Source organism: Sus scrofa, chromosome X, assembly GCF_054392235.1.
Source record: "Sus scrofa isolate SSC_HxYL_T2T_F1_AM1 chromosome X, Sscrofa_HxYL_maternal_Yorkshire_Landrace_v2.0, whole genome shotgun sequence".
In the NCBI taxonomy this organism is placed as follows: domain Eukaryota; kingdom Metazoa; phylum Chordata; class Mammalia; order Artiodactyla; family Suidae; genus Sus; species Sus scrofa.
Window position 1 is genome coordinate 104,771,062 of NC_139401.1, and position 18,558 is coordinate 104,789,619.

Genomic DNA, 18,558 nt, shown 5'->3' on the forward strand with positions numbered 1-18,558 from the left:
ACGTACATGAAATTAAAATAGCAGATATCAAATGAATTACCCTTCTGAGAATCAAGTTTACTTCCTATTGAGTGACTGTCGTTTCTTGATGTCTGCTCTCTATTTGATTCTGAGACTTGAGAGTGAAGGCTGATTGTGTCATCATCTGATGGCTGAAAGGAATAAGCAAAAAGTAAAAATGAGGCATTTCATATATATGATGAGGATTAAGTTGCCTTAATTTCACATATGAAGTACAGAACATCTGATTGACTCCAATTTCAAAACAAAAATTAATATAAGGTTTACTATTCTTTAAAAAATGTACATGTCTTTTTTCATTTGAAATCATAAAATGTAATGATCATATTTTTAAACAAATCAATGTGTGCGAATGTCTATGTCAAAACTCTAATAAAACTTAAAAAATAAAACAGATCAACATAGAAAAGACTCACTTCTGTTGTAGACAATCGTTTCTCTCCATTATCACTTCCAATTCCAGAGTCAGGGCCATGATTTTTATTTGGATAAAAATCTTCCATACTATGGAAATACAAATTCTAAGGGCAGTCAGGGTTTTCTTCTTAAATAGAAACTACAGAACTGACCTAAAATTTCCCTAGATAATATAGAATATATACCTTTGATGTCTAAGATCCTTAAAAACATGAGGAGAAAAATATCAGATCATATAAATCACTTTATTAATGTCCCTCATAATGTGCTTGATATGCTTTGCTGTAAAAATTGTTAATAAGAGCCTACTATTTCTCCTGAGAGATTCAGAAAAGCAGATAGTCCTGCTAGAAAATCATCTTGATAAAAACCTTTCTACTTTTCTTATCAGTTGACAAATTTCACCATAGAATACTGAAATATTTTTTAACTTTAAAAAATCATACAGTTTCGGAGTTCCTTTCATGGCTCAGTGGAAACAAATCTAACTAGTATCCCTGAGGACACAGGTATGATCCCTGGCCTCACTCAGTGGGTTAAGGATCCGGCATTGCCATGAGCTGTGGTATAGGTTGCAGATGCGGCTCAAATCCCTCATTGCTGTGGCTGTAGCGTAGGCTGGTGGCTACAGCTCTGATTTGACCCCTAGCCTGGAAACCGCCATATGCCTCAGGTGCGGCTCTAAAAAAAAAAAAAAAAAAAAAAAAAAAAAAAAAAAAAAAAAAAATCATAGTTTCTTCTTCATTATCTTTAAAATATATATTTGGCTTTACAAATAATGTCCATCTAATAACTAAGAAAAGTGAAAAAAGGCAAGGAAAAAAAACTTGCAAAGCATTGAATAAGCAATTGCTTTGGTATGAGGATAGAGGTGTCTTTGTAAATTTCTGAATTACAGTATGCCACCCAGGGTGCAAAATATTCTTCACCTTAAAATGCAAATTTACCATATACTCTACATTGACCACTGATTATATGCCAAGAATTGGGATAAGTGCTTTAAAGATAATACCTTATACATTCTTTGTGAAAACTCTAGCAGGTTGTTAATGCTTTCTCATTTTACAAAAGAGGAACTGAGGCCAGGAGTGATTGAACAAATTGCCCAACGACATGCAACTTGCAAATGTCAGCCTAAATTTGATCCAAAAATTATCTGACACCGAAGTCTTTGATCTTAATCACTATGCCTCCCCAAGTATTGATTTTATACTTTTCAGGAGTATATCAACAAATGTAGGGAAGCAATTACTACGTGTCAGGCACTATGCCGAATGCCTAAAATACAATGAATTTTAAAATATTTGGCTTCAAAGGGTTCTCAGCCCAGAGGAAAAGGGAGTATGTTTACATATTTTGAAGAATATGACAAAGGTAAAGATAAAGGGCGTGGGAAAAGAGAGATTAACTAATTCTTCTTGATAAGGTTAAGAAAGACTTCACCCAAGATAGTGGCATTTGAGATTAATCTTGAAGGATGAAAAGAGGCAGTGATTGCTAGCATTTGTTGAGTGTCTACATTGTGTTAGATACTGTGCCAGGTGTACCTCATCTTTTATTCATAATCCTTACATTATACAATTTATATATAATTATATCTTTTTTACAAATGAAGATAATAAAGCTTATAAAAGTTCACACCCCAAGGGGAAAAATTATGACATTTACTGCCTTTCATTTATTGAGCTAATTGCCAAACAAAAGTTAATTCTCAGAACAAGCTCATGAAGTGTGTATTGTTAACGTTTTAAATAAAGAAACAGGCTCAGAGAGATTAAGTAACTCACACAGGCCACAGAGGAATTAAAAGGTTAAACCATGATTAGAAACAAATTCCATCTGAATCCACTGCACAATAATACATCCATGAACTATATTAAAATACATCAGTATACTAGTAATAGATGACAATGATAATAATAAGGTATTTGTTGAGGAATTATGAGTAAGACACTGTGTTAAGTACTCTATATACACTACTTCATTTAATCCTCACAACATCTATATCATTATTTTCCTTTTCACATATCAGAAAGAAGAGGACCAGAGATATTATGCACAAGAACATACAGTTATTAAGAGTTGGAGAAGAGCTTCACAGGCATACTATGTCTGACTCTAAAGCTGATGACAAGTATAATTAACTATGTAGAATAAAGAGTTTACAAAATAGTCAAGCCATGGAAAGGAATTCTAGGAGTAAGAACCATATAGCCAAGAACATTAGTTTTAAACTAGAAAGTAGATACAAGAACTTTCTAAGTAATTCAATACTCTCAATACTGTGACTGAGAGATTAGCATACCCAAGAGCCAATTCATAAATAAACTCTATTGACCTGCACTGTCCAATACTATAGCCACTAACTATATATGGCTATTGAGCATTTGAAATGTAACTAGTTCAAACCAAAACATGCTATAACATAAAATACACACTAGATTTCAAAGTTTTAAAAGGAAGAAAAATAATGTGAAAAAATGTACTAATTTTTATGTTTAATTATATGTTGAAATGACATTTTTAATATATTGGGTTAAATAACATGTATTATTAAAATTAACTTGGAGGAATTCCCGTCGTGGCGCAGTGGTTAACGAATCCGACTAGGAACCATGAGGTTGTAGGTTCGGTCCCTGCCCTTGCTCAGTGCGTTAAGGATCTGGCGTTGCCGTGAGCTGTGGTGTAGGTTGCAGACGCGGCTCGGATCCTGCGTTGCTGTGGCTCTGGCATAGGCCGGTGGCTACAGCTCCGATTCAACCCCTAGCCTGGGAACCTCCATATGCCGGGGGAGCGGCCCAAGAAATAGCAACAACAACAACAACAACGACAAAAAGACAAAAGACAAAAAAAAAAAAAAATTAACTTGGAGTTCCCGTCGTAGCTCAGCAGAAATGAATCTGACTAGGATCCATGAGGACTCAGGTTTGATCCCTGGCCTCGCTCAGTGGGTTAAGGATCTGCTGTTATCGTGAGCTGTGGTGTAGGTTGCAGATGCAGCTTGGATCCAACGTTGCTGTGTCCATGGTATAGGCCATCGGCTACAGCTCCAATTCGACCCCTAGCCTGGGAACCTCCATATACTGAGGGTGCGTCCCTAAAAGTAAAAAACTAAATTAAATTAAATTAATTTAAATTAACTTCACCTGTTTATTACTTTTTAAAAATAGGTTACAAAAAAGTTTTAAATGACTTACATGGCTCACATTGCATTTCTATTGGACAGAACTGCTACAGAACATCTCCAAAACATATCTCAATTCTGTTCACTCCTTTTCATCTCTACTGCAACAACCCTATTCAAGATCCCTTGATCTCTTGGCACTATCACAATATCCTAACCAGTCCCTGTTCTTCTACTCTTATTCACTTCCAGTATATTCTCTTTTTTTTTTTTTTTTTGCTATTTCTTGGGCCACTCCCGCGGCATATGGAGGTTCCCAGGCTAGGGGTCGAATCGGAGCTGTAGCCTCCGGCCCACGCCAGAGCCTCAGCAACGCAGGATCCGAGCCGCGTCTGCAACCTACACCACAGCTCACGGCAACGCCAGATCCTTAACCCACTGAGCAAGGGCAGGGACTGAACCCGCAACCTCATGGTTCCTAGTCGGATTCGTTAACCACTGCACCACGACGGGAACTCCTCTCTTTTTAAGAGCTAAAATAGTTTAACATAATTCAGATCATGTGATTCTCCTGTTTATAACTGTCCAATGACTTCCCACTGTACTTTAAGTAAAATTCAAACTCCTTACTACAGCTTTCAAAGCTCCTACATACATGATCTAAGCCCTGACTACCTCTCCAAAATCAACTTATACCACAATGCTGGTCTCCTTTCAGTTTTTACTTTCAATGCACCAAGTTTCTTCCTAACTTAAGGCCTTCACACATGTCATTCTTTCTGTCTGAAATGTTATTCCCCTCACTTGTCCACAGCTAGCTTTTCTCCTTTCAAATCCTGATTTAAAACCTCACCTTCCCAAAGAGACATTCCCTAATCACACTCCTGAAACATGTTCCTTTCCTTCAAAGCACTCACCACAATGTGAAATTATACATGTATCTGTGTGTGTGTGTTTTCTCGCTTTGTTTACTGACAAACTCCTCCTCCACTACAGGGTTCAAAGATTGAGCTCCAAGAGGGTCACCATCAATGCATACCTAATTCAACAAAACATGCCCTGAACCTACCAGCTGGCATTCAACTGATATTTTTTAAAATAAATAAATGACTAATATAATGAATGCTGTCACAAAAGTAAATTAATTTTTAAATAAATATAAAGCAGACTAATAGAGATTAGTATATGAATTTCTCTAATTTTTGTAGAATTGTTTGGTCTATTATCATTTATGATATTAAATAAAACAATCTTTGGGAACTAAATTTAATGTTCAGATACTTAATTCAAATGAGGCAAAAAAAATTCAAAAAAGGTCCTATTTGGGAATTCAAGAACTTGCACTGTTAACAAGAATACTTACACACTGCCATTCCGAGTAGTCTAAACTACGTCATAAGTACAATGACAAACCTTTAAATACTTTAGACAGGGGCACAGAATCCCTTTCTGTAGTCCCACCCAACTCCAAATTATTTTTCCATACTACTGCATAGAATTACATTTTTATAAAATCTTTCAGACCAATTTATATCTCAAAAGGATGAATTAACAAAAGAAAAGTCAAAAACCACATGATCATCTCAATAGATGTAGAAAAAGCATTTGACGAAGTCCAAAATCCATTCATGATCAAAACTCTTATTAAAGTGGGTACAGAGGGAACACACCTTAACATGATAAAAGCCATTTATGACAAACCCATAGTAAATATAATCCTCAATGGAGAAAAGCTGAAAGCTCTCCTGCAAAAATCTGGAACAAGACAAGGATGCCCACTCTCATCACTGTTATTCAATATAGCACTGGATGTCCTAGCCACAACAATCACCCAAACAAAAGAAATAAAAGGTATCCAAATTGGAAGAGAAGAGCACTGTATGCAGATGACATGATATTATATAAAGAAAACCCTAAGGACTCAACCCAAAAACTACTTGAACTGATCAACAAATTCAGCAAAGTAGCAGGATATAAGATTAACATTCAGAAACCAGTCCCATTTCTGTATACTAACAATGAAATATTAGAAAAGGAATACAAAAATACCCTTTAAAATTGCACCCCCAAAAAATCAAATACCTGGAAAATACACCTGACCAAGGAGGTGAAAGACTTATACACTGAGAACTATAAAACATTTATCAAGGAAATTAAAGAGGATTCAAAGAAACGCAAAGATATTCCATGCTCCTGGGTTGGAAAAATTAATTCTGTAAAAACAGCCATACTACCCAAAGCAAGCTACAGATTCCATGCAATCCCTATCAAATTATCCATGGCATTTTTCACAGAATTAAACAAACAATCCAAAAATTTATATGGAACCACAAAAGACCCAGAATTGCCAAAGCTATCCTGAGGAACAAAAACAAGCAGGAGGCATAACTCTCCCAGACTTCAGGCACTATTACAAAGCCACAGTCATCAAGACAGTGTGGTACTGGTACCAAAACAGGCATACAGACCAATGGAACAGAAGAGAGAACACAGAAATAAACCCAGACACCTATGGTCAATTAATCTTCCACAAAGGAGGCAAGAATATAAAATGGGGAAAAGACAGTCTCTTCAGCAAGTGGTGCTGGGAAAACTGGACAGCTGCACGTAAATCAGTGAAACTAGAACATACCCTCATACCATACACAAAAATAAACTCAAAATGGCTGAAAGACTTAAATATAAGACAAGACACTATCAAACTCCTAGAAGAGAACACAGGCAAAACATTCTCTGACATCGACCATACAAACGTTTTCTCAGGTCAGTCTCCCAAAGCAATAGAAATAAAAACAAAAATAAACCAATGGGATCTAATCAAACTTACAAGCTTTTGCACAGAAATGAAACCATAAAAAAAAAAAATCAAAAAGACAACTTATAGAATGGGACAAAATAGTTTCAAACAATGCAACTGACAGGGGCTTAATCTCCAAAATATACAAACTGCTCTTACAACTCAACAGCAAAAAAAAAAAAAAAAAAACCAACAACAACAACAAAAAAAAACAATTGAAAAATGGGTAAAAGACCTGAATAGACATTTCTCCAAAGAAGACATATGGATGGATAGCAGGTACATGAAAAAAATGCTCAACATCAGTAATTATCAGAGAAATACGTATCAAAACTACAATGAGGTACCACCTCACACTGGTCAGAATGGCTATCACTAATAAGTCTACAAATAACAAATGCTGGAGAGAGTATGGAGAAAAAGGTACCCTCTTACATTGTTGGTAGGAATGTAAATTGGTACAACCACTACAGAAAACAGTATGGAGGTATCTCAGAAAACTAAATATAGAACTACTATGTGACCCAGGATTCCCACTCTTGGGCATATATCCAGACAAAACTTTTCCTTGGAAAAAACACATGCACCCGCATGTTCACTGCAGCACTATTCATAATAGCCAAGACATGGAAACAACCTGAATGTCCATCCACAAATGATTGGATTAAGAAGATGTGGTATATATACACAATGGAATAAAAAAAAAGAACAAAATAATGCCATTTGCACTAGAGACTCATGCTGAGTGAAGTAAGTCAGAAAGAGAAAGAACAATACCATATGATTTCACTTATATCTGGAATATAATACATGGCACAAAGGAACCTTTCCACAGAAAAGAAAATCATAGACTTGGAGAAAAGATTTGTGGTTGCTGAGGGGGAGGGAACGGGATGGATTGGGAATTTGTGGTAACAGCTGCAAACTCTTGCCTTTGGAATGGATGAGCAATGAGATCCTGCTGGTATAGCACTGGGAACTATGTCTGGTCACCTGTGATGCAGCAAGATAATGTGAGAAAAAAGAATGTATATGTGTATGTGTGACTGGGTCACCTTGCTATGCAATAGAAAATTGACAGAACACTGTAAACCAGCTATAATGGAAAAAATAAAAATCATTATTAAAAAAGGATGAACTAAAAATAGAATATCAAATCTAGCATTTCCAAATCTCAGGAGGAGAAAAACACCAGTATCATACAGAACATCAATAATAAATCATCTTTGATCCAGACATAAAAATATGAAGGTGAAAGGTACACCCAAATGTCTTGCTCTTCCACTAACCTCTGTTCAAAAGTCAAATTCTACATCTTATTACAAATGTACAATAGAGTGATCACAGGAGTAAATTAATAGTTGTCAAGTGCTAAGAAATTAGTGTTTCTGTTCTATAATGTAAAATGTCTACATTTTACTACTAAAAGCTTTAATAATAAATTTATTGAGAAAATTCTAAATTTATTCTAGTATTTAAGAAGTTCATTCTCTGATGATGACATTTCACTTCGGCCAATTACTGACTTTAATACTGGGCCAATCAGCCTAAAAATACTCAGTATACTCAAGATTAATATATTTCATAGAGAAAAGAGACATGATAATCATGAAATGAGACTGTCAGAGTATTACATTACCTGTCTGTGAGAGGCTGGGAGGGCATTCTTTTACTCAATGATGGAAGATCCAGAGAATCTGGTTTCTTATCCATTCTGCAACATGCTTGTATATTTAAGTATTTAAATATGTGTACTTTACCCTTTAAACATATCTGTCAAAAAATAACAGAGTTAATTATATAGGTCCAAAAATAAATATCATCTACCAATTTATACATTTTAAAAATCTCAAATTATTCTGAGCCATCACAATCATGATAGATACTTTGCACATATAAATAATTTGTACTTCTGACACTAGGTGAAAAAAAATATGACAACCCTGATAACAACTAAAATTCTATTGCAGTCTTATGTTCTTATTTAAAAATAAATTAATTTTTCTATAATTCATTGAAGCTTTTTTGTTAAAAGCACAACATACAAACCACTAAACAATATAAATTTATAATTCATGAAAGTTGCCTTTATTAGAAAAAAGTAAAAATTATATTCATTGTACTGGTGAGAACAGAAAAAAAATAATGTAATATTTAGAGTAATCTCATCAGAACCACTAAGTTGTTTGGTTTAAATACTAGAAAAAAAGCCAATAAAAGACTGTTAATACAGGAAAACTCAATTTATTGAAAGTTGTACTGGTAGGCCAGTTAAAATAAAACAACTTTTTAAAATGGTAAATTCAAATAAGATAATACCTGGAAAGTTATTTTTGCTGATGATAAGTAATGAGGAGGAAAAATACTCTATAAAAGAAAGTATTCTATATAAAAAAGATAGACAACAAGTGATAGGGAAACTTTACAAAGTTTAAGTGTAGTCATCGTTAAATGTTACAAATAAATATTTCTCAAAAATTAGCATAAAAATGTTATGTTTTTATGGGCTCATGTAACCAAGAACACATATGAAAACAATCAACAAAGAAACCAGTAAGAAAAGTACATAAATTATCATTCCAGGTATGAAGGAAACATGTTTCTTAGATAAATCTAATAGATATCAGCTCTGACCTGACCATTGAAAAACTTCATTTAAAAGGAAAATTCAGGAGTTCCCGTCGTGGCACAGCAGAAATGAATCCGACTAGGAACCATGAAGTTGTGGGTTTGATCCCTGGCCTCGTTCAGTGGGTTAAGGATCTGGTGTTGCTGTGAGGTGTGGTGTAGGTCGCAGATGCAGCTTGGATCTGGTGTTGCTGTGGCTCTGGCGTAGGCTGGCAGCTGTAGCTCCTATAAGACCCCTAGCCTGGGAACCTCCATATGCCGCGGGTGTGGCCCTAAAAGGACAAAAGACAAAAAATAAAAAATAAAATAACATTAAAAAAAAAAAAGAAAGGAAAATTCAGGTATTCATGGATGGAACTAGAGACTCTCATACTAAGTGAAGTAAGTCAGAGAAAGACAAATACTATATGGCATCACTTATATCTGGAATCTAATATATAGCACAAAGGAAACTTTCCACAGAAAAGAAAATCGTGGACTTGGAGAAAAGACTTGTGGTTACCAAAGGGGAGGGAGAGGAAACGGGATGGATTAGGAACTTGGAGTTAATAGATGCAGACTATTGCCTTTGGAATGGATAAGCAATGCTATCCTGCTGTGTGGCACTGGGAACTATATCTAGTCACTTATGATGGAGCATGATAATGTGAGAAAAAAGAATCTATATACATGTATGTGTAACTGGGTCACCATGCTGTACAGTAGAAAATTGGCAGAACACTGTAAACCAGATATAAAGAGAAAAAAATAAAAAAAAATATAAAATAAATAAATAAAAAGAAAATTTAGGTATTTAATTTTAGGGAGTGTGATTTTTAAAGATACTATATTTTTATATTCATTTTCTAATATTTCATTATTAGTATACAGAAATGCAACCGATTTTTTTTTTTTTTTGTCTTTTTAGGGCCACACCCATAGCACATGGAGATTCTCAGGCTAGGGCTCAAATCAGAGCTGTAGCTGCTGGCTTACACCACAGCCACAGAAATGCCAGATCAGAGCCGCGACTGTGACCCACACCACAGCTCATGGCAACCAGATCCTTAACCCACTGAGCAAGGCCAGGGATCGAACCTGCGTCCTCATGGATGTTAGTCAGATTCTTTTCTGCTGAGCCACGATGGGAATTCTGCAACCGATTTCTGAACGTTAATCTAGTATGCTACTACTTGGCTGAATTCATTGATCAGTTTAAGTAGTTTTGTGAGGAATCCTAAGGGTTTTCTATATATATTATCATGTCATCTGCAGAGGGTGACAATTTTACCTCTTCTTTTCCAATCTGCATACCTTTTATTTCTTTTGTTTGTATGATTGCTGCGGCTAGAATTTCCAATACTATGTTAAATAAAAGTGGTGAGAGTGGGCATCCTTGTCTTGTTCCAGATTTTAGCAGGAAAGCTTTCAGCTTTTCTCCATTGAATATTATATTCACTGTGGGCTTGTCATAAATGGCTTTTATTATGTTATGTTCCTTCTATTCCCACTTTGGTAAGAGTATTTATCATGAGTGGATGTTAGATTTTGTCAAATGCTTTTTCTGCATCTATTGAGGTGATCATGTGGTTTTTGACTTTTGTTAAGGTGGTGTATATTGCTGACTGATTTACATATGTTGAACCTTCCTTGTGAACTTGGGATGAATCCTACTTGGTCTTCTTTATGTGTTGATCTTTTTTATGTGTTGTTTGGTTTGGTTGGCTAAAATTTTGTTAAGAATTTTGGTATCTATATTCATCAAAGATATTGGCCTATAATTTTCTTTTTTGGGAGTATCTTTGGTTTTGGTATTATGGTAACATTCACATAATATCTTTGGGAGTGTTCCTTCTTCTTCAACCTTTTGAAAAAGTTTAAGAAGGATGGGTATAAATTCTCTGTATGTGTGGTAGAATTCGCCTGTGAAGTCATCTGGCCCCAGACTTTTGTCTGCAAGAGGGTTCTTATTATATATTCAATTTCATTTCTAGTGATCAGTCTATTCAACTGATCTATTTCTTCTTTATTCAGTTTTGTCATGCTGTATGTCTCTAGAATGTCCATTTCATCTAGGTTGTCAAATTTGTTGGCATACAACTGTTCATAGTATTCTCTTATAGTTTTTTGATTTCTCAAATAAACCTGACCAACGAGATGAAAGACATATTCTGAGAACTATAAAACATTAGTCAAGGAAATTAAAGACGATTCAAAGAAATGGAAAGATACTTCATGCTCCTGAATTGGAAGAATTAATATTGCTAATATGGGAGTTCCCATCATGGCTCAGTAGCGATGAGCCTGACTGGTGTCCCTGAGGACATGGGTTTGAACCCTGGTCTTGCTTAGTGGGCTAAGGATCCAGCATTGCCATGAACTGTGGTGTAGGTCACAGATGCAGCTCAGATCCCACTTTTGCTGTGGCTCTGGTGTAGGTTGGCAGCTACAGCTCCAATTCGACCCCTAGTCTGGGAACTTCCATATGCCATGGGTACAGCCCTAAAAAGGAAAAAAAAAAATTCAAATGGCTGTACTACCCAAAGCAAGCTACAGATTCCATGCAATCCCTATCAAATTATCCATGGCATTTTTCACAGAATTAAACAAACAATCCAAAAATTTATATGGAACCACAAAAGACCCAGAATTGCCAAAGCTATCCTGAGGAACAAAAACAAGCAGGAGGCATAACTCTCCCAGACTTCAGGCACTATTACAAAGCCACAGTCATCAAGACAGTGTGGTACTGGTACCAAAACAGGCATACAGACCAATGGAACAGAAGAGAGAACACAGAAATAAACCCAGACACCTATGGTCAATTAATCTTCCACAAAGGAGGCAAGAATATAAAATGGGGAAAAGACAGTCTCTTCAGCAAGTGGTGCTGGGAAAACTGGACAGCTGCACGTAAATCAGTGAAACTAGAACATACCCTCATACCATACACAAAAATAAACTCAAAATGGCTGAAAGACTTAAATATAAGACAAGACACTATCAAACTCCTAGAAGAGAACACAGGCAAAACATTCTCTGACATCGACCATACAAACGTTTTCTCAGGTCAGTCTCCCAAAGCAATAGAAATAAAAACAAAAATAAACCAATGGGATCTAATCAAACTTACAAGCTTTTGCACAGAAATGAAACCATAAAAAAAAAAAATCAAAAAGACAACTTATAGAATGGGACAAAATAGTTTCAAACAATGCAACTGACAGGGGCTTAATCTCCAAAATATACAAACTGCTCTTACAACTCAACAGCAAAAAAAAAAAAAAAAACCAACAACAACAACAAAAAACAATTGAAAAATGGGTAAAAGACCTGAATAGACATTTCTCCAAAGAAGACATATGGATGGATAGCAGGTACATGAAAAAAATGCTCAACATCAGTAATTATCAGAGAAATACATATCAAAACTACAATGAGGTATCACCTCACACTGGTCAGAATGGCTATCACTAATAAGTCTACAAATAACAAATGCTGGAGAGAGTATGGAGAAAAAGGTACCCTCTTACATTGTTGGTAGGAATGTAAATTGGTACAACCACTACAGAAAACAGTATGGAGGTACCTCAGAAAACTAAATATAGAACTACTATGTGACCCAGCAATCCTACTCCTGGGCATATATTCAGACAAAACATTCATTCAAAAAGATACATGCACTCCTATGATCACCGCAGCACTATTCACAACAGCTAAGATATGGAACCAAATCAAATTTCCATCAACAGAGGAATGGATTAAGAAGATGTGGTACATATACACAATGGAATACTACCCAGCCATAAAAAATAACAAATAATGCCATTTGCAGCAACATGGGTGGAACTGGAGATTCTCATACTAAGTGAAGTAAGGCAGAAAGAGAAAGACAAATACCATACGATAACACATCTGGAATCTAATATATGGCACAAATGAATCTATCTACAGAAAAAAAAAAATTCATGGACATGGAAAACAGACTTGTGGTTGCCAAGGGGGAGGAGGAGAGAGTGGCATGGACTGGGAGTTTGGGGTTGGTAGATACAAATTACTGCACTGGAGTGGACGGGCAATGAGATCCGGCTGTGTAGCACAATGAGATCCTGTTGTATCCAGTCACTTGTGATGGAACATGATGGAGGATAACGTGAGAAAAAGAATGTATGTATAAGTGTAACCGGGTCACTTTGCTATACAGCAGAAATTGACAGAACATTTTAAGTCAACTATAATAATAATTTTTTTTAATACAAATAAAAGGAAAATTTTAAACTTTTGGAGTTCCTGTTGTGGTTCAGGAGGTTAAGAACCTGACATAATGTCCATGAAGATGTGGGTTCAAACCTTGTCCTCACTCAGTGGGTTGAGGATCAAGCATTGCCACACACATAGGTCTCAGATGAGGCTTGGATCTGACATTGCTGTGGCTGTGGTGTAGGCCTGCAGCTACAGTTCTGATTCGACCCTTAGCCCGGGAACTTCCATGTGCTGCAGGTGCAACAGTAAAAAAAAAAAGCAATAAATTATTTCTTTAAAAAAGCAACTTTTGAGCTATTAGAACATAATCAATTAAAATGTACCCTATTATCTCTGTCCAAACTAAGAAAACAATTATTTTTCAACCAAATTAAGTGTTAATTATTTTCTTTTGTAAATTTAATTTTTATATAAATTTCTGTAGTTTTAAAAATCAAAGAGAACTATAAAACTTATAAGAAAAAAGTTAATCTCCTATTCCATCCCTTTCAATTTCTAAGACCCAGTCCCCATAATCAACTGTTACTTGGTTTCTGCTTTTTAACTTCATATCTATAAATAACATGGTTCTAGTGCTATTTTCTAAAATTTTAATCATAGATTTTATTTACTGAGGTCTTACTAAGGAAAATGAGGACTTGGATTTCTTATGTTACTATGACCACCATTATCAGGTATCACCAAAATTACCACTACCATTCTCCCATCTATAATCCCTATCAACTCATATAAACAGACTTCCTCCCTCTTTAGAAGCATAACATAGTGGTTAGAGAATGGACTCAGAGACAGACTGCCTTGGATTGGAACCAGGCTATACTACATGTTAGTCATATGACCTTGGACAAGTCACCAAACATCTATGCCTCTGTTTCCTCCTATACAAAATGAGGAATGACAGTACCTGTTTTATATAGGATTGCTATAAGAAATAAGTTAATGCATGTAAAGCATTTTCAACAGTGCCTGGAGTATGTAAGTGCTATATAAATCTGCTATTTTTATAACTATGTCAATTTTTCATTAAATCAAAATCTAGTATTTACAATACTCTGATCATGAAAATATTTGCCAATGAACCACACAGGTTAATTAGATTACATTTCGTTTCTCCTATAAGTTTTTGTTTTTCCTAAAGTGACTACATGCCCTATTTTTTCCTTTGTGTAATTTTCTATATGCCTATTACTAATTTATTCCTAACTCTGAAAGAACTGTAAATCACCTCTTCATATTGACAAACACACCAAGTCATATATCAGTTTCTTTCTTCTTTTTCTATTTTCTTTTTGGAGGCAACCTTCCTATTCCTAACTGACTGGTTACTCTCTAGCTCTATGCATATCTGTCAATTTTGGACATGAAGAATTCTTCTTAATTTATTCCCTTATTTCAATATAGTACACTTCCACTAGCTCCCTAATAAAGGGTACAGGAAAGCCAAAATTTCTGAGACCTCACGTGTCTGACATTGTCTTTTTTCTGCCTCACATCTGACTGATAGTTTGAGCATATAAAGTTGGAAATATTCACTCAGTCTTTGAAGGCATCATTTTAACCTCTTCTAGCATCTTGTGCTGCTGCAGAAAAGCCATTCTGATTACCACTACTATGAATGTTACCCATTTTGTTTCAGTGGAAGCCCTTCAGTGTTTTGGTCTCTGTTTTTCATGTTAAAAATTATTTATGCAATATCTAGTGATCAGTAGCTGTCTGTTCATTTTCAAAAGTCAAACAATAAGAAGCCAAATGGAAGCTCTATGTATGAGGGACAAGTTTATCAATGCTAAGTCTCATGTCTAGATATCAGACAGGGACTGCACATTTCATCAGGGGACTGCCCAATAATCAGTTTATCTATAGGTCTTTTCTCCTAGTTCAATCAGTTTACCAAGAGAAAAATCCGCCAGTCCTGCCCAAGAGTTATAAGACAGGCTGAAAAGCATTCTGGGAGCCAAGAAAGAGAAATCTACTAGAGGGTCACAACATTCACTATGTTATTAGCATTCATTGTTTTCCATCTGGAGTCTCGCTCCTGCCCATAGCTGTACCTAGAGCCTCTGACTATGGATGGCTGAGTCTCTCTACAGCTGTGCTGTCCAACACAGTAGTCACTAGCCACATGTGGCTACTTAAATGCAAATTTAATCTAAATAAAACCAAAAATTCAATTCTTCAGTCACACTATATACTTCCTTTTTTTCTTTTCTTTTCTTTTTTTTTTTTTTTTTGCTTTTGGCTTTTGGCTTTTCTAGGGCCGCTCTCGCAGCATATGGAGGTTCCCAGGCTAGGGGTCTAATCAGAGCTCTAGCTGCCAGCCTACGCCACAGCCACAGCAATGCAGGATCCGAGCCGCATCTGTGACCTACCCCATAGCTCATGGCAACGCTGGATCCACAACCCACTGAGCAAGGCCAGGGATCGAACCCGCAACCTCATGGATCCTAGTTGGATTCGTTAACCACTGAGCCACGATGGGAACTCCACAATATATACTTTCAAGTGCTCAATAGCCACTTGTGGCTACCACATGGAAAAGTGCAGATACAGAGCATTTCTATCACCACAGACAGTTCTAACAGACAGGACTGCTCTAAAGAGTAAAATGCAGGCTTGTGGTGAGGCCAGGAACAATAGTCATTTGGCTGATGAGTTGAGGAAGAGAAATAAGAGAATCTACGTACTCCTCAGAGTAAACCCTCGGCTTCTGTTGGGGCAAGGGAAGGGAAGTCAAGTGGCTGTGGAGCTAAAGGCAAGAATCAGAGTATCAGTCTTAGACCTGTAATGTCCAATATATTAATCACAAGTCATGTGAAACTATTTAAATTTCAATTAATCAAAATAAAACTAAATTGAAATTTTGGTTCCTTAGTCATACTAGCTATATTTCAAGTACTCAGTAGTTACAAGTGGCAAGTGGCTAAGGTATTGGACATCACAAATTACAGAACATTACCATCATTCAGAAAGTTCTACTGGATTGCACAGTCCTAGATACTCTACAGACCTTCATGTTTTCAGTCTTTCACCCATTTACTCAGAGTTACATGTTTCCTTCAGTAATCACCAAAGAAATACTCAAGCCATTCCTAGGTTTAACATAGTAAAATCAACTTGCTTCTTGTTGCCTTCTCTCATAGCAGACGCAAATTTCATTTTTCCCCATCCTGCTAGGGCAGCTACTACCAGGACCTCAACCAACCTTTACCTGAATTTAGAAAAGGCACCTCCTTTTCAATGAGTGGAATGTATCTTTGTAGGAAGAAAAAGGCAACCCGTCTTCTGGATGTATACATACCCAATACCAGGGCACATAAAAGTAAAGCGCAGGCTGGCATTTCACTACCATGTGCCTCCCCAGCCACTGTTGTGCAATGTAACTAGAGATCCTAGTTACCACTATTGCACACATTTTCCATTTTACAAAATTCTGTTGCCATCTCTCCCTTGCTATCCTCTTCTCTCTCATACTTTGTCCTTAATGGGTTTATAGCTTAGTGTATTCCTTTGCTATCATTTTAATGGATTCCACATGGATTTAATCCTTAAACTAATAGTATGAATTAATACTTTTCCACTTGTATCTCATTCTTTGTTATGACTCCACCTATCAGTGCTAAAAACATGCTCTGATCAATCACACAACAAATCTCAAGTAGATATATACCTGAGTAAGACAGAAGTAGTGAGACTCAGCAGTCTATTCTTTTAAAATAACACAGACAACCAGAATTATCAGTTCACAAGCAGAAAGTTGATATCTGAGTTTTTCAAATCCTATTCTCTAGAAACTAAGCTGAAACTCCTACCAAAGTAAAAAAGTCACTTCTCATAAAAACTCTTTTAGACAATACCTCAAAAACAGTTTGACTCATTTTGATGTTTTTTGATTTACCAGTAACAGATATAATTCTGAATAAAAATAGTAGAAACAAGTATCATATTTTTATTACAAACCTGTGCTGGTGGTACTTGCAATGGATTGTTATCCAAAATTATTACTTGTAAATGATGCAGCTTCCTGTAACAAACTGGAATTTCGGTCACTTTATTACAAGAGAAATCCAGCTTGACTAAGGGAAGATCTCCTAATTCTGTTCAGAAATGAAAAATAATTAAATTAAATTCTACATAGTTACTCTCTTACTCATGTGAGTAAAGACAGTGAGCATCTTACCGTCTGGCAACACATGAAGATTATTTCTTCTTATATTTAGCTCTCTAAGAGAATGTAATTTTCCCATTTGTTGGGGAAGAACTTGAATCTCATTGCAGCTAATATCCTAAGGAAAATAAGAAAATAAAATTATAACAAACTAAGAAGCAGAAATGTATATCAATTTTTAAATTAAAGCACATGGCTAATGACTAGCAAAAAGTCACCTCTAATGTCATTTCCCTAAACACTGATTACATGGCAGATTTCTATATATATTACATAATGAAATCAACCCAGCACAGTTACCATAAATTTTTCTGTGTAAAAATGTGAGGTTGTAATTTAGTACTACCTAAGTCAGCCTTTTGAAAATCTCAAAGACCACTCTTACCAACCAAAACCAGAGGTAAGGATGATCCAGGTGCTCTCCAGTCAGAGGTAAAATAAAAGGCAACTATCAATCACTGTGGTAATTTTTCAATTATAATAGCTGTTTTGAGATACTGGTTGGGCAGAAGCTGAGAAAGTCAAGGATTTATGGATGTGAACTGGAGAACTCAAGACCATGGTCAGAATCATTTAGCTAAATCTCTTTCTCAAAGGAATATAAAATATGAGAGATTACAAGCTCAAAATTTTGTGGCTCACATCATACCCCAAAGACATTCTAGGAGCTCTAAATCAGAAATGACTCAGGCTTAAGTTAAAAGGCAAGCCCCAATTTAAAGGTAAACAACACCACATTTCTGGAATAAGAGAACAGCTTAAGTTATCTTTGCTCCCCTCTCCCTCCCCTTTCTTATTACTACATCAACAAAAATAGAAGAAAAACCTGCAACAAGATCTCAGGTAGCAGTCATTTCAGACACACTGCAAATGAGATTCATATTCTACTGCAACTGCCCCCAATTTCCAACTTTCACTAGAAATGACATTAGCTTGAAGGGAGAGGAGTGGTACATACATATATAGTTTTATCAAAAGTAAAAAAGGCAGGAGGGTAAATTCAAAAGATGAAGAACATTAAATAACACATAATCATCTAATCTATAAAATAATTAGAAAACAATATCCTTCATACTTCTTTCAAACTGTATCTAAGGCATCTTCATTTAACAACAAATACTTATCAAATACAAACTATTTGCTAGGCACTGTTCTAGGTACTGG

General features: G+C 35.8%; 1 protein-coding gene across 6 annotated transcripts in view; it reads right to left on the bottom strand.

Moving 5' to 3' along the window:
- LRCH2 (leucine rich repeats and calponin homology domain containing 2) overlaps positions 1-18,558 on the bottom strand; it is a 104,494-nt gene that overhangs the window by 47,828 nt on the left and 38,108 nt on the right. For all 6 annotated transcript variants that reach the window (XM_085008242.1, XM_085008243.1, XM_085008241.1 and 3 more), the window contains 5 exons: positions 17,407-17,512; positions 17,187-17,323; positions 7,999-8,132; positions 438-525; positions 41-152 (listed from right to left, as the gene is read on the bottom strand). In XM_085008242.1, the coding sequence (XP_084864368.1) occupies positions 41-152; positions 438-525; positions 7,999-8,132; positions 17,187-17,323; positions 17,407-17,512 (577 nt within the window). The remainder of the gene's footprint in view (positions 1-40; positions 153-437; positions 526-7,998; positions 8,133-17,186; positions 17,324-17,406; positions 17,513-18,558) is intronic.